At 37.8% G+C, this 23,158-nt stretch overlaps 1 protein-coding gene across 1 annotated transcript in view; it reads left to right on the forward strand.

The window, feature by feature from the left end:
* Positions 1-23,158, forward strand: part of efcc1 (EF-hand and coiled-coil domain containing 1) — a 55,531-nt gene that overhangs the window by 5,022 nt on the left and 27,351 nt on the right. Inside the window, exon 2 of the mRNA XM_017692836.2 lies at positions 1,926-2,335. Within this exon, the coding sequence (XP_017548325.1) occupies positions 1,926-2,335 (410 nt within the window). The remainder of the gene's footprint in view (positions 1-1,925; positions 2,336-23,158) is intronic.

Below are 23,158 nucleotides of genomic sequence, written 5' to 3' on the forward strand. Positions count from 1 at the left end.
GTATCTTATAATACCCAATACCCTGTCCCATATTACTTAACACACTGTTCAATAGTGCCTAAAACACTGTCCCATAATATCCAACACACTGTCTGAAAATGCCATACTGTCCCACAATGCCTGACGTGCTGTCTCATAATACCCAACACACCAAAGCACCCTTTCTCTTAAAACCTGACATTGTTTTATAATATCATATTAGGGGTATTTTTAAGTCATCCGTTATATGTGATGAAAGATATTATAAAAATATTATGTTGACTAATCACTGATGACATCATGAATAAAACCCCTGGAGAAGGGAATGCTTTGCAGTAAGCGACTTTAAAACACCCTACTTTAAAAATCCACGATGAATCCAGGCTCCATAGATCAGTAGATCATGGCATGTTGATTCAAACGAGCCCCAGATCACATTGCTAGCCTTGAGGGAACTGGCGATATGGACCCTGGATTCTCGCAAATTTGTTTCCGACTTGTTTCCGCACTCTAGGCAACCTTGCTGAGAGACAAAGAAATTTAGGGCACTGTAACTTGGTGAAAATAGGTGTAACTAACTTCAGACTTTATAGGATTTAGGAATTATGTCCCCTGTCCAATTGTAGTCACAGGAAATCAGAAATAGCAGCAGTCAATATCTGATCTTTGAAGCACTTTAGGTTGGCAGAGAAATGTTAGAGTGAGGCTAGACTCCACAGGTCAGTAGAGTATGTGCCTTTTCCAATGAGCCCTGGAACCCAACACACTGTCCCACAATACCCAACAAACTGTCCCATATTACCTCACACACTGTCCCATATTACCCAACACACTGTCCCATATTACCTCACACACTATCCCATATTACCATCACAGTCTCTCATATTACCTAACACACTGTCCAATAATACCCATAAACTGTTCCATATTACCTCACACACTGTCCCATATTACCTAACACACTGTCCCATAAATGCCCAACACACTGTCCCATATTACCTAACACACTGTCCCACAATACCGCACATACTGTCCCATTCACCCCTCAGACGCTGATGTATTAGTTTTGTTTTGCTGTACCATTAAAATTTTGTAATCATGTATTTAATTACATAGATATGCAATGAATTTCTTTTACATTTGTATTACGATTCAAGCAAGGACAAAAATGTAACCAAAGTGTTAGTAAAGACAAGGCTGTATGGGCTACAGTAACTTTTCAAATAAAATTCAAATTATATGAAAACTCTTCTATTTACAGACGTAAATGTGCTATAAAGTGAAAGCTTCGAATAATCACTTTTAAAAGAATTTCCCTGATTGTTTCTGTGATCTGTGAGTGAGAATGGGGCTGGGTATTGGCAGCAACTTTAACCCCTTAAACTCCCAGTCTTATTACATTCTAAGGCTTATCATTCAGAGTTATTGAGGTTAATGATACAGTATGATTCACAGCACAGTACACCAGGCAACATATAAATGACTCAGTTGACTTAGTATCTTGCAAATCTTTTGGATGGTGTCTAGTCATGTAAATCATACTTTATTGTGTTACTGAGGTATTTTACCTAAGCATTGTGTTTGCTACTGAAGGTAAGAGAAGACTATACATAGAGTCAGCTTAGGGTGGCTAATACACTATGTTAGAGTAGTTGTTTCTCTATTAGAACATAGGTTTGCCATGTAGTTATTAATTCTAAATGTAATGAAACATCAGTTTCACTTGTACAAACATGCCCTATATAGAAAGAGAATAAGTATCAATAAGCCATCACTTTATTGACTTATGTATCACCAGTCTTATTTATGATATATTGCCATATTAACCTTTTGAACTCAGCTCTAAGTTAGAAATAATTAACACCATTGATATCATACATTTGTTTTGCCAGCAACAACTGTGACTTCTGAGAGTTAATACTTTGATGTATTTCTGCATGCTTTAGGTTGGACTCTGGAAAAGCCATGCGAAACACAGGCCAGACAGTGGCTGCTTTATTGGTCACCATAAGCGAGCAGCTCAGAAGTTCAAGTGCCAGGGAAACCTGAAAAGCGTCCAGGGTTTCCAGCGTGAGATGGAGATGGCTCAGGTCGGGCAGGTGGAGGAGGCCCTGCTGCTGAAGCAGAAGAGGTTGGAGCAGGAGCTGAGGGGGTCCCGGGAAGCCACACTGATGCTTGAGGAGTGTAACCGGACCCTAAAGAAGGAGCACATGGAGATGAGGAAGAAGGTAGAGGAGGCCAGGCAGGCTCTGTTCAGTGGCCTGGCAAAGGTGAAGGAGCTAGAGGCAAAAGCTAGCCAGATACCCACCCTACAGAGACACGTACAACAGCTGGAGATGGAGCTTCTGTATTACAGGTGAGGCAGCAGCTTAGTGCAGTTATGAAGGGATAGTCTGAATCTGCAAACAAGGTAGATTAGCCCTAAAGCCTTGATATTGGGCTGGGCAATATAACAATATGTACTACAGTTTTGCTGGTGTATTTTGCCTGTTGTACCTTGTTTGCAAACCTTAGGCAAACATATATCATGGCACATTTTGTGTAGGGGAGAGCAAGGTACAACCATATATGAGCTAAAATGTAATATGGATGGATTTTACAAAGTTAAAACGGTTAGAACATACTTTTGGTTATCATTTCATTTTCCCATAGAGGCATCATCTACAATTTTGGCAGCAATCGGACTGGTATTATAAATAATTCACTGCAAAGACTGTTCTTAATATCACAAAATTAACTTTTTCATTATGTGTTCTTCAGTTACTGAGCTGTGTTTATAAGTCACACCTTATTTTATTCTTTACACCCTTGGTGGCTGAAATATAGCAGTATTTTGAAGCATGTAAATGTAAGTGAGTAACCAGGCTAAAATACAGCCTACACATGATGAAGTTTTAACACAGTGGTAGTACTAATGTTCCCCGATTAAGCAAAGAAGTCCAGACCATTTACATTCAAAAAAAGATTAAACAAAAATGTACTACAGATGTCATTTTTGTCATGAAGGAAAAAATAAAATTGCCAGAGCTTATATAAGTTCAACCCTCTTTTCATGAACGATAGTTTTATTTTAAAGGATATTTGTATCTATTTAAGTTGGAAAGCTTATATGGCTCAAATAATGTGTTTTGCATCAAATTAAAAAAAGGATTTACCAAAAACCTAAATTTGCTTGCTCCCTGCTCTCCCCCGTATTAAAAATGCCCGCACATTTTGTGATGTTATATTTTTACCATATCGCCCAACGTTGGCTTGAAGACCTTTATCAAGAGGTCTTCATCAGACTTCCACTGAGTAGATGAGGACTGAAATATCCCAGTCTAGTCATCTTGACTTATTACTACTGCTAAACTGGACTTTGTTGTAATGGAAATATAACTGTATCACATTGCGTTGTTTACCAAGCAGTTTTTGTGGTAAGATCTGGCAACCATGCATGTGTGGCCTTGAGGAACATCTCTGACAGGCTTACTTTGGACTTGCTTAGAAGTTGGCATTAGTCTTGCTTCATAGTTGACCCAGTTTGGCTGTAAGTGGTGGATCGATGCATGTTTTTATTACATAATTCTGTTTTGTCTGATCTAAAATAGTGCATCAGAAATTCCTCTGAGCTGAAATGGCTCCCACAGAACCTACTGGCTCAGGTCCTGAACAAGTGTGGCAGCATACATGCTATTTAAGCCGCCTTGATGTGGTTCTCTCTCTGGAGTGCAGGCCGTGTTTTGTTTGGGTTCATTTAGCAGGCAACGTGTGTGGCAAGTAGGCTGCCGTTTTGGTTTACTGAAACTGTGCCCGGCTTCAGCTGGACGCTGCTCGTTTCTGAGGAATTTGGGTTTTATACTTAGCCTGTCATTGAACCTTCCAAGAGCACGAGCATTTAATTAATGTTTACAGTCTGCCAAGCTGCTTTGTCTCCTTCAGTTTCATCAGCGTTTGAATAATTTTACATTCATAGTCTGGGATGGCATTCATGGAGATATTTGTGAATGCAAAGCTCTTTGTTTGGTTGAAAGTTTTCTGTACAAGCTGAATGAATGTTTCTTCCAGTCGGATGGATATCTCTTGCAGTGGACACGTAATATCTGAGCATAAATTGCTTCACATGATTTTTACATAATGTGATCATTTGAGATTTATCATCCTTTATTATTTGCTATGAACAATGTAGGTTCTGAAAACCATCTGTTTTCTCCATCAGCTAAAGTTTCACTTCACATTATGAAATGTTATGAAATACAGCACTTTCCATAAACTGGATTTATCCAGACTTTCTCTCAACAACCGATGTATCAGACGATTTGAAAAACTGTTATGAAAAGTGTTACAAAATCCAACTTGGAGGCCTCTGAGAAAAAGTGTAATCCTGAAAAGAAGAGCAGTAGTGAAATCTGCTGTATTGAGTTGTTCTTTTTTGTCACATGACAGTAAAAAGAATCATTTGGCAATAAGGAGGACCTTTTGTAGCACTAGTGAGAAAAGGATGGGGTTATTTGAATACATGGGCACTAGTAACCCATCTTAGTGGCTGTTTACTTAATCAGTCATTCAAATAAGTTTAGTTTGAAAGAAAATTAATGAATAAAAATGATTAAATCAATGTTTTATGTTGTAATTTTAAATATTTTGACTGACCATGTAACAGAGTTGTAGAAGATGTGGCCATGGGAGGCTAATTTTGATTGCAAGTGGGGGAGCAATTTTGCTTGGAGCAGGGGGATTCCATGAGGGTTTTAACTAATACAAAGATGTGTTTACTCCAACTTTATTCAGCTATCATCATTTGTACATGCATTTGTATATATTTCTAATGACATAGAAATGCCAAGAAAATAAGCCATTTTTTTTAAATGTAGTCAGTCAAAATCATTATTTCAGCAAATTCAGTCAAAACCCTGTGAAAATACAAACACAAACACAAGCTCTGCTTGCTCCATTGCTTAGATGTCTATGACAGAATTAGTTGGATACTGTATTTTTACCTCCAGACGTCTATAATTCAGGATAATTCGCACAGGATGAGAAAACCCAGGAAGGTAATGACCACTGAAGTTATACATTGCCATCAGTAATGATGTCCACAGGTCCTCAATCATCTGTGTGAGGTGCCAGTTTTTGAAAACTGAAATCACTGTTTGCATTTCGTTTTACCACAGAGAGCCAACTACTTTAGCTGATGTATTTTAGGTCCAGAAACAATAAAATATATTTCTCTGACAAATTAACATGTTGGCACCTGTAAAAAGAGAACAGCTTAGCTTAGGTCTTCTGAAGATACAGTTTCACATCTAACAGGAACGCCTACCAGTTTCTCTCAGCTATTTCTGAACAAATAACACATGATTTTAAATATAGTCCCACGTTTTATGTAACGCCAGTGCTGTCAGCTAAACACATAAGCCTACAGTTCTACCATGTCATTTTTTCTTGTTTTTTCCTTCGCTGATCTTCCATTCACTAAAATCTTACAGATGTGCACATTTCAAAATTAGTCAAAAACGCTCATTCTTAGCTGTCACATCAAAAAAGTTCCATATGTAATATATTTGCATGTTCACATGAAGAAAACAGAATACTTCATTTAATTATACATTTGTTTACCTTTAGCATCTGGCTAGCTGTTCTAAGTGCGTGTGTGTGTTAGCATTGTCAGAAACATTGGAATTTATAGCCAATAGTTAACATTGCCACATAAAAACAAACTTTTTAATTTTTTTAATGTTTTCATGTTCAGAGTTGTAAACTAGTGGTAAGACAATACATATTGTACAATACAGGCTTGATTTGGGTTACAGAGAATCCAAGTGACTGCTTCTTTTATTCAGTTTATATAATAGTAAGAAAAAGTGGTCTAAATCTAGAGAATCTAGAGAAATCTAAAAGTAAAAATTACAGACATGGCAGATTAGGAGGAGACAATAACAGAGAAATACTGGCTATAGATATTATTACCCCACCTTTCTGTGTAAAACCAATCCCATCCAAATAGCGCTCACGCAAAGTCAAACAGCCATATCTAAGCAGAGCTGTGCATGGAAATATTCCAATCAAACAGATGCTAAATTTATACAGCAAACTTGTGTGAGATCAGCTGATAGTGTGTTAAATCACACACACACACACACAAAGATATATCACCAAATCAACCCAAAGATTAGGTATGGCTCATGTCTTATGCTAGTAGTGTGCTAAGTGAATGCGAAATCTTCAATGCTTGTTGCGTAATGACATAAATGTTTTTTTTCCATGGGGATATTTAAATATTACTTACATTTTACATTTACATTTAAGTATCAAAAAGAGTTAAAATGCCCATCCATAACATTTAGTAATTTGAAATTAAAGGAAATATTGTCTTAAAAGGTGTACCCAAAAGCCCCAGCTACATCCGCAGGGGTCAGAGGCTTGAGTGTTGATGAGTACTACATAAACATTCTTATTCTTACCTTCGTTGTGTAAATTTTCTCCAGCCATGCTGGGAGGCCACCCCCACCCCCAATTCATGCTCTAAAGCCAAATAATTCATTCAGGATCACAATGGGGCCGACGCATTGGGAGAGAGTTCTATTCACTCAGGAAAGGCCCGACCTAAACAGAGTGAAAGTTCCCATCAATCTTCAAACGGCTCCCCTGCGATTTGGTCTCTTCTTGAATAATAGATGTACACTCCCTGCCTGAAACCTAGCAACTGTTCCCTTCTGAACCCTCATGGGTTGGAGGGCTCCCCTGCATACCAGTGGGGCTTTCTTTAGAAAGTCTAACATGTGTTAATCCACATGTTTTGTTGAGATTGCCTTCAAGCATCATCAATTTCTTATTTACACAATACAGTGCTTTGAAAGAAACGTATTATTTATAATAAAGTTTATATATTTATAAAGTTAAATTTATTTATTTATTTATTTGGTTCCCAAAAATCACAATAAAAAATATCTTGTTTTTTTTCCCTGCAAATTATTGCTTTCTCTTAACTAATCAAAACTCAGTACATAAAATGTGAAGCTTTAAACTCTCCCTGTGCCACAAAACACCTGCATGCATTTCAGAAAGATACTGAAACATTATTATTACAACAAATAGCTCAATATTTATGTAATAAACAAAAATATTTTATGTAATATGTACTGCGCACAGGCAAATACAGTGCTTAAAGGTAGTTTTAGGAGATTTCTATCATCATTCGTCTTTTAGAATTATTTAATTTTTCAGTGTATTGGGGGTATTTTGCTTTAACATGTTCAAAAGTGCATTGTTTCAACTACATTATGACTTCAATATATAATCAATACCTTGAATCTAACTGAGGAGCTAGAAACTTTCACCTAACTCTAATATAACTCTAAACCTAACTAATCCCAAATGCATGGCATTCAAATCAGCGATATCCACTGTACTATACAACACATCTGATTCTAAATGTCATACCATATTGAAACACAGAGAAGGTTAGAAAACTATGAAAACTTGAATATTGAGCTTAAGTAATTGATAAAAATTCAATAACAAAAAGAGTGAAAAATGTACTGAAGTGGTGGAAAAAACCTAATCTAAAATCTAAAACCTTCTGCAAGCCTGGTTGAGCATCAGTTGTGCAGACCCATGCAGTCCAAGCCTAGAAACTTCAAGCTGTCATCAACTTCATGCTGACCTGCATAAAACGCTAAATACTGGCCTGCAAAAAAGAAAGAGACACTAATGTTTATCCCACTAATGTTTCAGCACTTTTACTTGCCTTACTTAATTTTTTAATTTAATAGCAGGATCAGGTTGAATTTGGTTAGTAAACCTGGTCATTATTGCTGATTGTTATGTAATTTTGATGGCTATGAATGAATAAATTATACATTTATCTTGGAAAATAATAAATACACAAGATGTAATTTGCATTCAGGGACTGTCCCAAGACAACTTTGAGCAAAATGTATTTTATTTTTCATAAAACCATAGTGCTTAAAGGAAGAGAGAAGGCAATTGTCAAATATTAGGAAAAGTCGTCAAAATTAGCAAAAGTATAACGCAGTAAAGCAATGTTTGTAAGCTTTTTAAAAGGGTCAGAACATGAAACAGAACAAGAAGGTAAAAGATTTGATCCTGTGGTGTTCTTGTCTCTAGAGCTTTCCATAAGAAATGGGGTATAACTGCATTCCTAGGGTTGTGTCCCTCAAGCTTAAAATGGCTACAATAACCATGGAGCAGAGTTTATGTTATAAATGTGGTTGTAATTTTGGCATCAAAGGCATTTATTATAAAGCCCAGAGTATTAGTGTGGCCCAGAACAGGACCCCAAAATTCACTCTAGCCCCCACGCCCTGAAGAACACCCAAACCAAGCATTAGAGCTAACTGAAACAGCTACATTGCAAAGTGTAGAGGTTACCAGGCACCATTTGAATGGATGTTTGCTGTACTGAGCTCTTTGGAATGGACAAATGATTCACTCAAGTCAAATGAAAAAGAGCAATAAAACTTCCATCAGCTTGCCAGCCAGCAGACATTAAGCTTGACAGTTATATTTATTGCCCAGTACAGAAAAAAGGTCGCTCTGACTGTAAACTTAATCCGTTTTTTTGTCTGTATTCTTCCATGTTGCACGTTACCTTTACCTCAAGCATAGTCAATACGCCGAGACTTGTTTGCTGTATGAGATTTGAGGTTTAGGTCATGAACCTGAGCTGTGAGGCTAATATCGCTAACGGGTAGTGGAAGCTGCTGAAAAAAACAGCACAGACCAACATACAACATACTGGTCTAAGCTGGTTTATACTGGTCCGGTGCTGGTTTAGCTGGTCACCCAGCTTATGCTGGTTTTGTTGGTGGTTGGTTTGTGCTGGCTTTTCTAGCAGGATAGCATCATGCTAACTATACTTTTATGATATCAACAAAATTATTGCAGTGCTGGCAAGGATCAAAAAATTCCATGTTTAAATTAAATCAGTGTGGTTTGATGTGAAATGCTTTGAAACGTACAGAGTTCGGAGTGGTGGTGATAGGAGCCAGACGGCTGAAGCATTTAATGCCTCAAAAAGCTACAGTGACAGTTGTTAGCTACATGTAATGGCTCTGAATATGTATCTTGATGTCTGAGACATAATTTTATGGTAGTTCAGATATAAGAATTAGGCTTAAAACTAGAGATTCATGGATATCATTTTTTTCAGACTGAGTAAAAGTATGAGTACGTTTTTTAGTTCTCAGCGAGACAGAGTCTGATATCATAAAGAATTAATCATTAAAATGTATCTGATTTTAAATTAAGGGCATTAGCTAGCTACTTAAGGTACATTGAATAGCATGGCAAAGCAGTGGAGAACAGCGAATGTTGTTGCGCATCAGTAAAGTGTTGCTGTACAACTATAAGTAAAGTACATTTTAAAGTTTTGATGCTCCTCATCTCTGTCTTTCAACAACAGTCTCTGCAGCGCAGTGACTGCAGGAATCACATCTGAAACTAACGTAGTTGCATATCCTCTAAAGCCAGACATACAGAACATACATCAACATACATACATACATCTTGTTCATCAGTCTTGTTCTTTGGTGACTCACACTGTAAGTTTGAATAGACTATCATGTACAGACAAAGCATATGATGTATGAAGATGCTCAGTCCATGCTACGTAAAATGCAACTCTGTCTGTGAACAATTTAAAATAAAGCTGTTACATTTAAAATATCATGCTGCACACAAAGTACTGAGAAATACACTGAGAAACGGAGCAGAGCTGCCTACACTGTGCACTGGAGCTAAATCCAGGTGGTGATGTACATGATAGGATATACAGACCATCTACAATCTATTACAAAGACTTTGTAAAAAATCAGTGTTTATATCTTGCAGTTCTACTCAGAGTAAAGTTTCAGTGGAGATACAAAAGCCGTTTCAGTGGCTTTTGTATTTCCACCCCTTTTGAGGAAGCAGTTGTTATATTTGTTTTTAAAAATGAGCTAAATTGCAGAAAATTCCTGGTGGAAATATACCCAAGCGGGGTGTTTAAAGTGACCGATGGCTTTATGTCACGTACCACAGAGTAAGTAACACGTCTCTATGAGCAGAGCCTCCGTCACTGCGTTTGTTCATTAGCGTGGCAGTGTACACTCTGCTTATGTCATTGGTGAATTTCTGTGTGTACGAACATGAGTAAATGAGCACAATGGCCAAAACCAGTATCAGTGTATCCCTGCTTAAAACATATTTTTAAAAATACATTCATGGTAATGAGGTACATGCAGGGTGTTTCAAGCAAAATAGTATATCGCTGCTGTCAGAAGAAAACCTTGTATCTCCAAAATGTAACTTTACAGGAGAAGGAAAAAAGCTACATTTCTTTTAATGTAAGTCAATGGAACCAGACATCTTTCCAAGTCATTTTGGGCAGTTTCTTTTGGTCCATTTATCATGGAATTTACACACAATGTACAGAGTAACAGGCATTTTCACATTATGCCAAAAACTTAAAAAACGTCAAAAAAAACGGAGATACAAGGTTTTGTTTCCGACAACAGCGCTATGCAAAAAGATGTGTTGATTCACTGATAATTTTGAATGGTAAATAAAATGGATAGTAAATAAATTGCAACCGCTGGTTCCTGCCACCACCAGTGTGAAGAAACCACAGTCAGTACGTTTGTCTACAGTGAACCATTTCACATTAAACCACTCTGAGTGACTTTGTTTACTGAATCCAACCATGTTTGATTATTTGATCAGGTTATCATGCTGTGTTGGTATGATATTCTGTTGCTGTTGTATGACATCTATACTGATATGGACAGTATATCGCCCAGCATTATTGCAGACCTTAGGTCTGCACACAATAGGCTGTTATGGGCAGCTGTCTTAGGAAGCTGATGACACCAGTCATGCACTACGGGTCAGCAGGTGACCCGTTCACCCTCAAATCTTGCCCCAGGAGGTGTGTCTGCTGACCATTTTTCTTTTTCTCTTTGTCCTGATCCCTGCCTGCTCCTCTGTCCTAAACAGGCTCATGGATTAGAACACCTGCTTCCAAACGCACCCCACACCATTTGGTATGCAAATGGATTTTGTATTATTGTTCAGATAAAGGCTGTCTGTATTCAGCTAATTATGTCTATTTTCTGAGTGCAGCGATTGTCTCAGTTGTTAATGTATGGATCATTTTGCTGAACTGGTTCAAATTGAAAACAGAGTTGAATATCCACTTAGGACTTTTAACTCACTTGGACTTTAGAATAAAATGCTTTGAATGACCCTTGAATGACCCTTGACAATGATGTGGCAGCTCAGTTTTAAGGGACTATATTGCGTAACCATGCCTTGCATGTACCTCTCTGCCATGAATTTGTTTTAATAATTATGTTATACCTTAATTATGTTTATTTTTTTAATACCTTATTTATGTTTATTTTATTAAACAATTAAAGAATTTTCCATTTTGTCACTAACAAAATAATTATAACACTACTGATTCCTTACCAAAAGTCACTGACAAATATCTATTTTTCATTTTGGGCATAGCTCAAAACACTAGCCAGGACATGACTAGCAAACCCAGCTTTACACACATAAAATCCTAAAAAGATTTACTTCATTGCAAAAAATGTGTTAAGGTTGTGACAATTCTTAAAGCTACACACTGATTTTCAGACTTAGATGTATCCCCTGAGCAAAATAGTTCAGTAATCTCTCGTCTCACCTTGAGTTTTAGTAGAAATATAAGTAAAATCACACATTTAGTTCAGATTTACTGAGGTATTAACACTCATCTTTATCTGTAATGAAACTCTCATCTCTACTTTTTTCCTGTATCTCATGCGTCTTTTTGTCTAATGCTGTTTCTCCTAAGGAATTTTGGGAGAATCACCATTAAGTCTCCTAAGCCATCAAACAGCAGCATTTGAGCAGTAAAAGTTTCCTCTGGGCTAAGCTAAGGAGGCCAAACTTGGAATCTGAACAAGTCTTGGCTGATTGACTACATCAGGGGAAAGTGGAAAATTATGTAAATTAGATTTTTTCACCAGACTATGCTTTCTCGTCTTAGAGGAAAATTTTATTGCATAATGTTGCTCTTTGATGGCTCAGGATACTCTCCCAAAATTCTTTGGACATTGCATTGGACAAAAAGGAGACACAAGATGCCAGAGGGATGAAGGAGAGATGGGAGTTTAGTTGCAGATGAGTGTTATGTTCTTGGCAAATCGGAGGTAAATGTGTAACTTTATTTTATTACTGAGCAGCAGGAGACTGAAGCAAATGTTTCCTGGTCATTCCATCTGGTCTCATTGTTGTATAGGAAAAACTATAGAGAGATCGTTATTTTTCTTTCCTAAGGGAAAGTTTCATTGTTGTAACTGGGAAGGGGCTCAAACATATTGTAATCCCTCTCATCCAGTATCACCAGCCAGCACCGATGGTTTTCAGTTTAGTGACAGCCACACATTTTAATAAGTGTATACTCCACCTCTGCATTTTCAGACCCCCTGACAGAGCTGAACCTAAAACCAGATATGCCTTGTAATGTTGCGTAAGATCCGCTGCAGATCGGGCCATAAGCTTAAGCTCTGTTTCCAAAACCTAAGGAGCAGAGGAGTCACAGGGAGTTTTACTGGAGGCCCTGCGGAGGAGTCTCTGGGAACCAAATGGATCTGCTGATTTCATTTCTGTGAAAAACAGGTCTAACCATGTGTATCTTAAAAAGCCGGAGGCGTTCTCTCTTGCTTCCTGGGGACTGCAGAGGGCCAGACCTGCAGGGACAATGGGGGCTGGAGGAGAAGGAACAAAAGAGAAGGGGGCTGCACCATCTGGAGGAAGATGCAAACAGTCAACTGTTTGTTCACTGTCACTTCTCAGAGGAAAGACTGAAGCTTGTTACAGAAGAAAGGCTCTCTGCATCTTTCTCTGATTATTACCCTGCCTGTGGGATGCTTGCATGCAATTGGTGAAAACATTAGTTTGTCATTTTGGGCTTTACTGTTTCTGCTAGTGTTGTTGAGACTTTAGTGACCAGCTCTGCAGCTGTTCCGTCTCGCAGGAAGATCAAAATAATCAATCATAGCCCTCAGAAGTGTAATTTCAGGTGCACTGCGGTAGGCTATTTATACAGCATGCCTTTTCTATGCTCTGTTCCTTTAGACCATAATGACAGGCCCAAAAACGTGCAAACTAATTGTCCTTCCATGTGTTATGTCTGGAGCAGGTAAAGATTTAAATGTTGAGACCACACAAGGATAATAAGAGTACTGAAAATAAATACAACCCCAATCCCAAAGAAGTTGGGATGCTGTGTAAAATGTAAATGAATGTAAAAACAGAATGCAATGATTTGCAAATATCATAGACCCATATTTTATTCACAGTAGAGCATAGAACACATATCAGATGTTGAAAGTCGAGACATTTTACCACTTCATGAAAAACTCTTATAGAAAATTATGGCAGCAACGCATCTCAGAAAAGTTAGGACAGGGTCATGTCTACCATTTTGTAGCATCCCCTCTTCTTTTAACAAGTCTGTAAATGTCTGAGAAGTGAGGAGACTGGAGTTTTGGGAGATGCAGGATTCTAGCTGCTCAATAGTTCTGGGTCTTCTTTGCTGGATTTTTCGTGTCATGATGCTGCAAATGTTTTCTGTTGGTGAAAGGTCTGGACTGCAGGCAGTCCACACTTCTTCTCCAAAGCCATGCTGTAGTGATGGATGCAATAGTGGTTAAGCATTGTGTTGCTGAAATATGCAAGGCCTTCCCTGAAAAATACACTATCTGGATGGAAGCATGTTGCCAAAGATGTATATTTTGTTCAGCATTAACAATGCCTTGACAGATGGGGGCAGTGAGCACACTTGCCCGGAGCGGTGGGCAGCCCAATCCGCAGCGCCCGGGGAGCAGTTGCGGGTTAGGTGTCTTGCTCAAGGACACCTCAGTCATGTGCTGTCGGCTCTGGGGATTGAACCCGTGACCTTCCAGTCATGAGTCTGGTTCTCTAACCTCCAGACCCCCATACCATCATGAATGCTGGCTTTTGAACTCGGTGCTAACAACAAGCTGGGATGTCTTTTGTCCGGAGAGTGCAGTGTTTATTATTTGCCAAAGGAATTTCAAATTTTGATTAATCTGACCACAGGATACTTTTCCACTTTCTTTGGTCCATTTTAAATGAGCTTGGGCCCAGAGAAGGATCCTGGATCCTGTTTCTGGATCCTGTTTATCTATGTTTTTTTCTTTGCATGATACAGCTTTCACTTGCATTTGTAGATTGCACGGCAAACTTTGTTCACAGATTTCTGGAAGTGTTGCTGAGCCCACGCAGTGATTTCCAGTACAGAATCATGCCTATTTTTAAAGCAGCGCCGGCTAAGGGCCCAAAGATCACAAGCATCCAACACTGACCATTGGCCTTGTCTCTTGTGTACAGGGGTTTCTCCAGATTCTCTGAATCTTTTGATGATATTATGTACTGTATTTGCAATTTTACACGAGGAACATTTTTCTGAAACTGTTCCACAATTTTTGAGGCAGTTTTCCACAGATTGGTGAACCTCTGCCCATCTTAGCTTCTGAATAGACTGTGCTTCTCTAAAATCCTCGTTTTATGCCCAGTCATGTGAGTTAGTTGCAAATTGCTCCTCCAGCTGTTTTTTATTAGTACCACTTACTTTTCCAGGCTTTTGTTGCCGCTGTCCCAACTTTTTTGAGATACAATGCTGCCTTCAAGTTCTAAATGAGTTAATATTTTTCATAAAAGGGTAAAATGTCTCACTTTCAACATCTGATGTGTGTTCTGTGTTCTGTCGTGAATAAAATACAGGTCTATGAAATTTGCAAATAATTGCATTTTGTTTTTATTGACATTTTTTTACATTTTACAGAGCATCCCAACTTTTTTGGAATTGGGGTTGTAGATAAGCTCATGATTTGATTTACATGTTTTTTTAATAGAAAATTAGCAACATTATCAAAATCTTGGTGATCTTAAAGGGGAATTTCATAGATTTTTTTTTTCATTTTGCAAAATTAAATGCCTTAGATGTAAACAAGGGCTCTATTCACATTACAAGCCTCATTCAATTTTTTGCTCAAATCCGATCTCTCTGACATGATGGTTCACACTCATTTAGGGAAGTGATTCAAATTTGTCGTTAATGTAAATGAACCAGTATCCTGAAATGACACAAATGCATTCATCCTACTCAGTAACATCATATGAATGAATCACAGGCAACCTCTGCAAACAAACTGACAAGATGAATGAGGCTTTACTGTGGAGATAATTAACACTAATCAGCTCTCGTGGAAAAGGTGAGATGTGCTGCTTTTTTCACCATTTACAGGCTTTAACTTCTGTTTGGTGCTGCTGCCATGGTAACACTGAATGATGGTACATGCGCAGTGGAAAAAAAGCACATGAATTCCAATCCAAGCGTTCACATTAAGGTCGCATGGCCACTAACTGAAAACGTATCTGATCTAGGACCACATATGAAAGTTGCTGAGGTCAGATTAGAAAAGATCAGATTTGCATGTCCTCACAGCCCTGAAAACATCAGATCTGAGTCAGATTAGGGCAAAAACTTCAACTAATGTTAACGTAGCCAAAGTTATTCAGAGTGGTCTCATGTAAAATGCTCAGTTCTAGAGAAACCGACTCAAAATTGTTCACAGTGGTGGCAATAGGCACCAGACGTCTGAAGAATATAATGCCTCTAAAATCTCCATCACTGAAAGAAATGGTACAAAATGGTTATGAATTTGCTAAATTAATGCCTGAGACATTATTTTGCTAACTAAATAATGCTAAAGTATTTTAGGTCCAAAACATATCTTTAACTGATTAAGATTAACTGTATTAAGATTTGGACCTAAAACATAATTTTTAAAACAAATTTATGGTAGAGAGGTACATGCAAGACATGGTTAGGCAATATAGTCCCTTAAAACTGAGTTGCCACATCATTGTCAATATTAAATATAAAAACCTCCGAAAACACACGCAGGTTGGTGTTGAATAGTAAATAAATTGGCTATATTAGTATTGTAAAGATAGCAACCTTTGGTTTCTATCACAACTACTGTAAAGTTATCTGAGTTGGCAAGTATCTCTAGAATGGAGAATATCACACTAAATGACTTTCAGAGTGAATTTTAATAAAATCTAACAATTTGAAGCCAATGTTGTAAATAAAAACAGTTTATGTATCCTACAACGGAACTGATATACTATAACTTTGTAATTTCATTTTATGTATAATCTGTGGTTAGCCTAGTTAGTTGCTTTAGCAATGTGAGGTAATGAAAATGATGGTAGTTTCAGTGGTTAAGTCTGAAAATGTCTGGTAGGCACTCATGGCAGACCACTGCAATTTGAATTTGGAATACAGTGTTAAGCTATGAAGAACCACAGTTAATAATAAAAAGACCATTGCCCCTCAGAGAAGGGCGAGGCTGAGAAAAAATGTCATGCAGACCATTGACTTTGACTGGGTTTATCACATTTGTAGGTCCAAAGTAATGTGAGCTGTTGGCTTGGACTGTGAGGGCGTCTGGACTCTGGACCTTGAGCAAACTTTTACCACGCTGTTGTCCTTGTCAGGGCTTCAAACGACGCCTCTGAACGTTTTCTCTCGCCTATTCCTTTCTGCCCCGGTCTGACCACACCACGGCTCTGCACACCTCAGCACTACTTAAGTGCACACATCACTTGGTGGTGGGCGTTTGAGCCCTCAGGCTTAAAGTAATAGTCTGTTGAAAAAGTCATATTTACACAGTTTTCCTCCTTAAGGCCAAATGTGTAGTGTCCAGAGTTTGCTTTTTTAGTTTTGCACTAGAGTGAAAACAAAATAAATGCCAAAAACATCACACTATAATGGACAAAAATACACACAAAATTCAGGCTGCCAGAACCGTTTTAGTTATACATCATATTTTTGTTCATTTGTAAAGATAACAGTATGTCCTACAGTTTGACACCACACCTTTTTGAGATTACTTAACAAGTCAATGCTGTTGGAAGCAGGCGTGTGATGAATTCTTGGGATATAAGCTTCCTTTACTTGTTAGCTACATTTGCCTCATAGCTTTTCGGTGAACTGTTCCTTTAATTTCTGCCTTGAGAAAGCCAGGCTTAATGAGCTCTTCAGCTTCTGAACAGCGGGTGAGCCATACTGTTTCCATCTGCTCCCATTCCAGTCAGTATATTGCTTCGGTCTGTACATTCTTCCGCAAGTTGCCATGTTAGCATCTTATTGCAACTCTTAGCCATGTGCATGCCTACTTTCAAACTGTGTTTACGGGGCCTATGTTGTAATAACAAAGTGCAAGAGCAGCAGTGGGTTCTGATTAATCACCATCTGCCTTGATTCTGGCCCTTCAACCCACTTCCTCCTCAGGTGATTTCTCATGCCTCACGGGACAAAACCTCGGCCTGTATACAAACTCAGTTCTGAAATAGTTGGGACAGTTGGCAAAATGTAAATAAAAACCGACAGCAATTATCTGCAAGACCTGTATTGAATTGAGAACAGTACAAAGATAAAAGCTAATTAACTTTATTGATTTCATATATATATATATATATATATATATATATATATATGTGTGTGTGTGTGTGTGTGTGTGTGTGTGTGTGTATGTGTGTGTGTCCTAAATTTGATACATGCAAAAAGCTAGTTTTACCAATGTATTATATCATGTTTCCTTTTAACAATATTTAGTAATCATTTGGGAACCAATTATAGTTGTTGTGAAAGTGGATTTTTTCCATTCTTCCTTGATAGAACACTTGAGCTGCTTAACAGCCTAGGGTCTGCATTGCTGTATATTGCCCTTCAACATGGGCCACATGTTTTAGGTGAGAGACAGATCTGGACTGCAGGCAGGCCAGTCTAGCACCTGTACTCTCTTACTACAAAGTTATAGTGTTGTAAGATGTGCAGAATGTGGTTTAGCATTGTCTTAGATAGATAGATAGATAGATAGATAGATAGATAGATAGATAGATAGATAGATAGATAGATACTTTATTGTTCCAGGAGGAAATGTAAGCATTAATTTATAATTTAATTAATTTATAAATTTATCTTGCTGTAACATGCAGGGACGTCCTTGAAACAGATGTCATCTAGATGGCAGCAGATATTGCTTCAAACTGCAATGTACCTGCTAACGCTAACTAAGACACCTTCATACTATAACAGACACTGGCTTTTGAGCTTTGAGTTGGTGACTTTTGGGATGGTCGTTTTCTTCTTTGCCCCAAAGAACACAATGTCCATTATTTCCAAAAACAATTTGAAAGATGGACTCATCAGACCACATGACACATTTACACTTCTATCAGTCCATCTCAGATTAGAGCCCAGAGAAGTTGTTTTAGGATGTTTTAGGAGGTTGTTGATATATGTGTTGATATATGATAGTTTTTGCGTAGACGAGTCTAAAATTGCATGTGTGCATGCAGTGACAGGTTTTCTGAAGTATTCTCAAGCCCATGTATTTATATTCATTATAGAAGTATGTTGGCTTTTAAGGCAGCCTCTCTGAGGGATAGAAGGTCACGGGTGTTCGGTATTGGTTTTGTGAGCTTCAACTCATCCTCACACACAAAGGACTCAGCCTTTTCTGGATGTTCCTTTGATACAAAAGCATTAATGCATCACCCGTTTAAAATTATTTTTGGAACAGTTCATGTTTCTAGTATTAAATGGCCCCCATCCCGACTTTTGTTTGGAATGTGTTGTAGGCGTCAATTTCAGAATGAGCATATATTTATAAAAATGAACGATGATCGTAAAGTAAAACAATAAATATTTTGTCTTTTTATTGTTTTTATTTAAGTAAAAGTTAAAGTAAATTTACAGGTCACTAATTTCTGTTTTCAATTAATTTTATGTACTCTCCCAACTTTTTTGGAATTGGGTTTGTGCTTTGGTACAATTACTATACTGCAATCAAATCTTTGGGAGCACTCTGTCTTTGGAAATCTGAATTTTCTTTTGCTTATGTAAGAGAAAGAAGACAAAAATGTTTCATTATCATAAGACTGGTATTTGCAGATACTTTACGTAAATTTAGCTGTATGTTCATCAAAGTGTCTTCCTGTTGGGTTAAATGTTTTTTGGGTAAATATGAAGAGTTCATTGGTTTTTGCAGCTTTGTTTCCATAGATGTAGCATGGACTGGGAAGGGAGTCATGTTTTGAAACTTAAATAGTATTTACATAGTACCTCAAACTAATACAAAATGTGAGAAAAGTCAGGCTTGCATGTTATGTGACCTTTAGTAACTCATATGTTGCTAACACAGATGTTCTTGTGCTTATGGAAATTATTCTGATACCTCAATGCACCACCATTCACTGGCTTTTGGGTAGCAAATTCCCTTGAAACATTGTACTGAGGAGACACAGAGAGAGAAAGAGAGAGAAAAAGAGAGATGGGGTGAATCTAGGGCGAGTGTCAAGCTTCAACTTCAGATCTTTGCTTTAATAAACACCGGAAGCTCCCCGGTGTCCTCACTCTTTAACCGCAAACAGCTGCACTCATCCGGCCTTAGAACATCGCTAATGCAGGACACAGTCTGACCCCAGAGTGTCAGCTATGTCCAGTGTATGTGTAGCCTCTTCAGGCACACTAATGACGTAGACACCAGTTGAAAATCTATCATTTATAGAGTTATTGATTACTAAATGATCATCAACTGTAGCCTTATCCGTCTTTAAAAGCATGGGTGTTGTGGTGTCAAAGTGGACTAGTGTGAGCATCAAATAAGAAAATGCCCACTTCACCAGAGGTATTTAAATAAAATATCAGTATTATTACAAAAAATCTGATATTATAAATATCATTTTTTTGTAATAGACTATATTTTCAGACGAATATACCTACATAAATTTCACACAATTTTATGCTCTTTTTTTTGCACTCTTTCTCTTTCCTGTTGGCCTGTGGGGTACTTCTAGTGGTCTGTTGGCCATTGAATGTTTAACAGTATGGCCACATGCATCAGGCTTCAGTCCTTGTGGGCCAAAACAGACTTCATGCCCAATGCCTTATTAAACACACCTGATTCAGCTTATCAGCTAATTAGCAAGGCTTTCATGAACTGAATTCAGAGTGTGAGACTGATCTTCTTAGTACTTTGGCCTGGAAGTTCTCCAATTATAGGCGTTTAACCAAATGCATAAATGCATTTTAAATATGAGAAATATTGTTGATAATTTGCAATAATAAAACATCATATTTATATTGAGCTCACTGATTTTGTTCTTGTAAAATGCTAGCTGGTTATTTTCAGTGCAAGTAAAGTGTTTCACTTTTCACTAATGTGGAACTGATTCTTAAAAAGATCCTTGAAAAGAAAAGATCTTGAGGCTGGGCCATCTGTATGTAAAGCACACCCTGTATCTCAGACTGAGAAAACCAAGCATTAACTGAAACAGAGAAAATACAGCAGTGAGTAGCAAACTGAAAATGAGTAACTGCTGCTCTGTGCTGTTCACTCACTGATCTTTTCAAATGAAGTTTTGAATCCAGCAATTTACACCGTCACTAGGAGACTAAACATAAACCTGCTGAATTGAGCCAAAACCTTTCCTCTCTTCAGCCTGATACGGAGTACTTGGTAGCTGCCAAATAAGATCATCTAGTCAGAAACTAATGTTCTGAAACTAGTTTTTGTGGTCACTTGTGTGGGCATGAGTGGCAAAACTTTGGAAACTCCTGTACATTCGATATAGACAAAATAAAAAGAAAGCACGCTAAAGTGGAACTGTGTAGAAGTCAGGAACGTCTTTGTGGAAATATGATGCACAGTGATTTTATAATCATACTAATGTCAAAGACTTGACTGATGCTAAAATATCTGCATCTTATTCATGTTACTGCATTTGTAACCCTATACACAGGATTCAAAGACTTTTTGAACAGTGGAATACCATGAATGTTCAATGACAAAGTGAAATTTCCATGCCAGACATATAGCGTAGGGCTGAGCGAAGTATATTCTATTCCGGTATAGTGTGATATTGACATACCATATGATACTGCTTTTCAGTTTTAGTGGTATTTTTAGATTCGATAGAGACAGATCATTTTATTTTGTACATTAACCAGTGGAGAAGTGGCATGGATTAAGATTCCCCTCCTCGTATTTGGAGTGTTATTGGAGTTCTCATTCTCTTCTGCATCTGTTTCAGTTCTGCTCTCTTCCTTGCTCTGCTTTTTCCTGAGAGAAGCAAAATCAGCCCCAAAGGAAAATGAAGCAAAATAATGAAAAGCATCTTGCCTTCCTAAAGGTCTTTGTAAAGCGCATACTGTCCTGGACACACAAGTGTGTTCATTTTTCAAAAGCATATATTCTACATGCTCACATTTTTAATGCTTTCACATTTTTAAAGCAGAAAGCATTTTATGCATGTGTAGCTGATCAGCCGAGTCATGTTTGGTGTCTTAACTTGGCTTCTTTAGTTCTTTGCTGGCACTACGAGGCTAATGTAGTTAACAAGTAATGGAGGATAATACTCCACCAATTTTAAACATCAGTTTACTCCAAAATACTCCATCAGTTTGCTAACCTAAATCTTGGCTGATGACCGCATTTGGGTTAAGGGGAAAAACTAAATTTACGTTTTTGGACAGACTTTTTAAATAAGACTGTTACCTAACCATCAGGCTCCATGTAGAGCTCCCTGCAGTGAGCCAAGTGGACAGATACTAGTACAGGCAGTACAGACGCTTCAGGAAATGTCCGCCTGATTGTCGTCCTCCACTTTTCCCCTCAAAGGCAGCAGGGGTAATAAATACTCTTTTAGGTACCACCGCCAAAGCTTCTCTGTTTCCAGTAAATGCTGATTATAAAACCTTCTGCATTGACTCTCATAATTCAAATAAAGCAGCCTTGAGAGCTCACAGCAAGTAACATCATCCACACTACCAGTCCATTCTAGTATTATTATATAGATAAATAGATGTATTTTATTGATCCTCAAGAGCAGAAACTGGACATTATTTGTAATAAATAGTAATAAATAAATAGTAATAGAAACATAGTTACACACATTACAGGCGTAAAGTTATTTTTAAAAGGAAATAGTGGGACCTCGTAAATAATTACACATCAGTACCATTACAGTGACTTATTACATTTTAACTTTACTGGCATTACAAGTAATTTGGAGACATTGTTATTGCCATTACATGTAACATAATAATTGCAGTGTTATTGGCATTAAAAATAACAAATTAATTAGTGTTAATGTGCTACATTATATAATTGCAAATGAATGTAACTCATTATACTACTATGCAAAGTAACTTGCTACATGACTCCAACTTCACCAGCATTCAAAGTAACTCGCCATTACAGTGTTAGTGCCATTAAAATCAGTGTTAGTGATGCTGTGTTGGTGGTAAAAAGCAGTCACAAACTGTGACTATTTGACTATTTGATTGATTTACTAAGTGATACAGCAGAAATAGCATTATTGTAGAGTTGATTTTAGGCACTAAGCTAACGGTGATTCACATGTATTCACAAGCTTTTTGGGCTTTGTAGATTACATGCGTGTATTGGAAGAACAATACATATTTTGTCTGAAGCTTGCAACAGACATATATGAACACCTTTTTTTACCTTGTAGCAGTTTCATAGCAACTTTTTCAGAGAACTGAATTAGAGCGACTCTTTTACCCCTGACTGAGACAGAATGGTAAGACTACCATTTGTACTCCAATTCAGTGACGTATCTAGGACTTCCAGAAGGCCTACAGTAACCTTTTTCTCACAAAAATGGTTGCGCCCACTTAAAATAAAAATGTATTTGATTGCTTCCTCTGTTAGTTCAAAAATAACAGTCATGGGCTGGAGGTTAGGGAACCAGCCCTGTGACCAGAAGGTTGCCGGTTCAATCCCCTTGGCTGACAGTCCATGACTGAAGTGCTCTTGAGCAAGGCACCTAACCCCCAATTACTCCTCGGGCACCATGGATAGGGCTGCCCACTGCTCCAGACAAGTGTGCTCAATGGCCCCTAGTGTGTGTGTTCACTAGTGTGTATGTATGTGGGTGTTTCACTGCACGGATGGGTTACATGCAGAGGTCTGATTTCACAGTGTGCAAACACACACAGTGACAAATGGTTGTAAATTCATTAAAATTCAATTCAATATGGTTAATCTTACATGTTAGGCCTTTGGTTCAGCTCTCAGTGGGAGAG

Source organism: Pygocentrus nattereri, chromosome 21 (genome assembly GCF_015220715.1).
Source record: "Pygocentrus nattereri isolate fPygNat1 chromosome 21, fPygNat1.pri, whole genome shotgun sequence".
Lineage (NCBI taxonomy): Eukaryota > Metazoa > Chordata > Actinopteri > Characiformes > Serrasalmidae > Pygocentrus > Pygocentrus nattereri.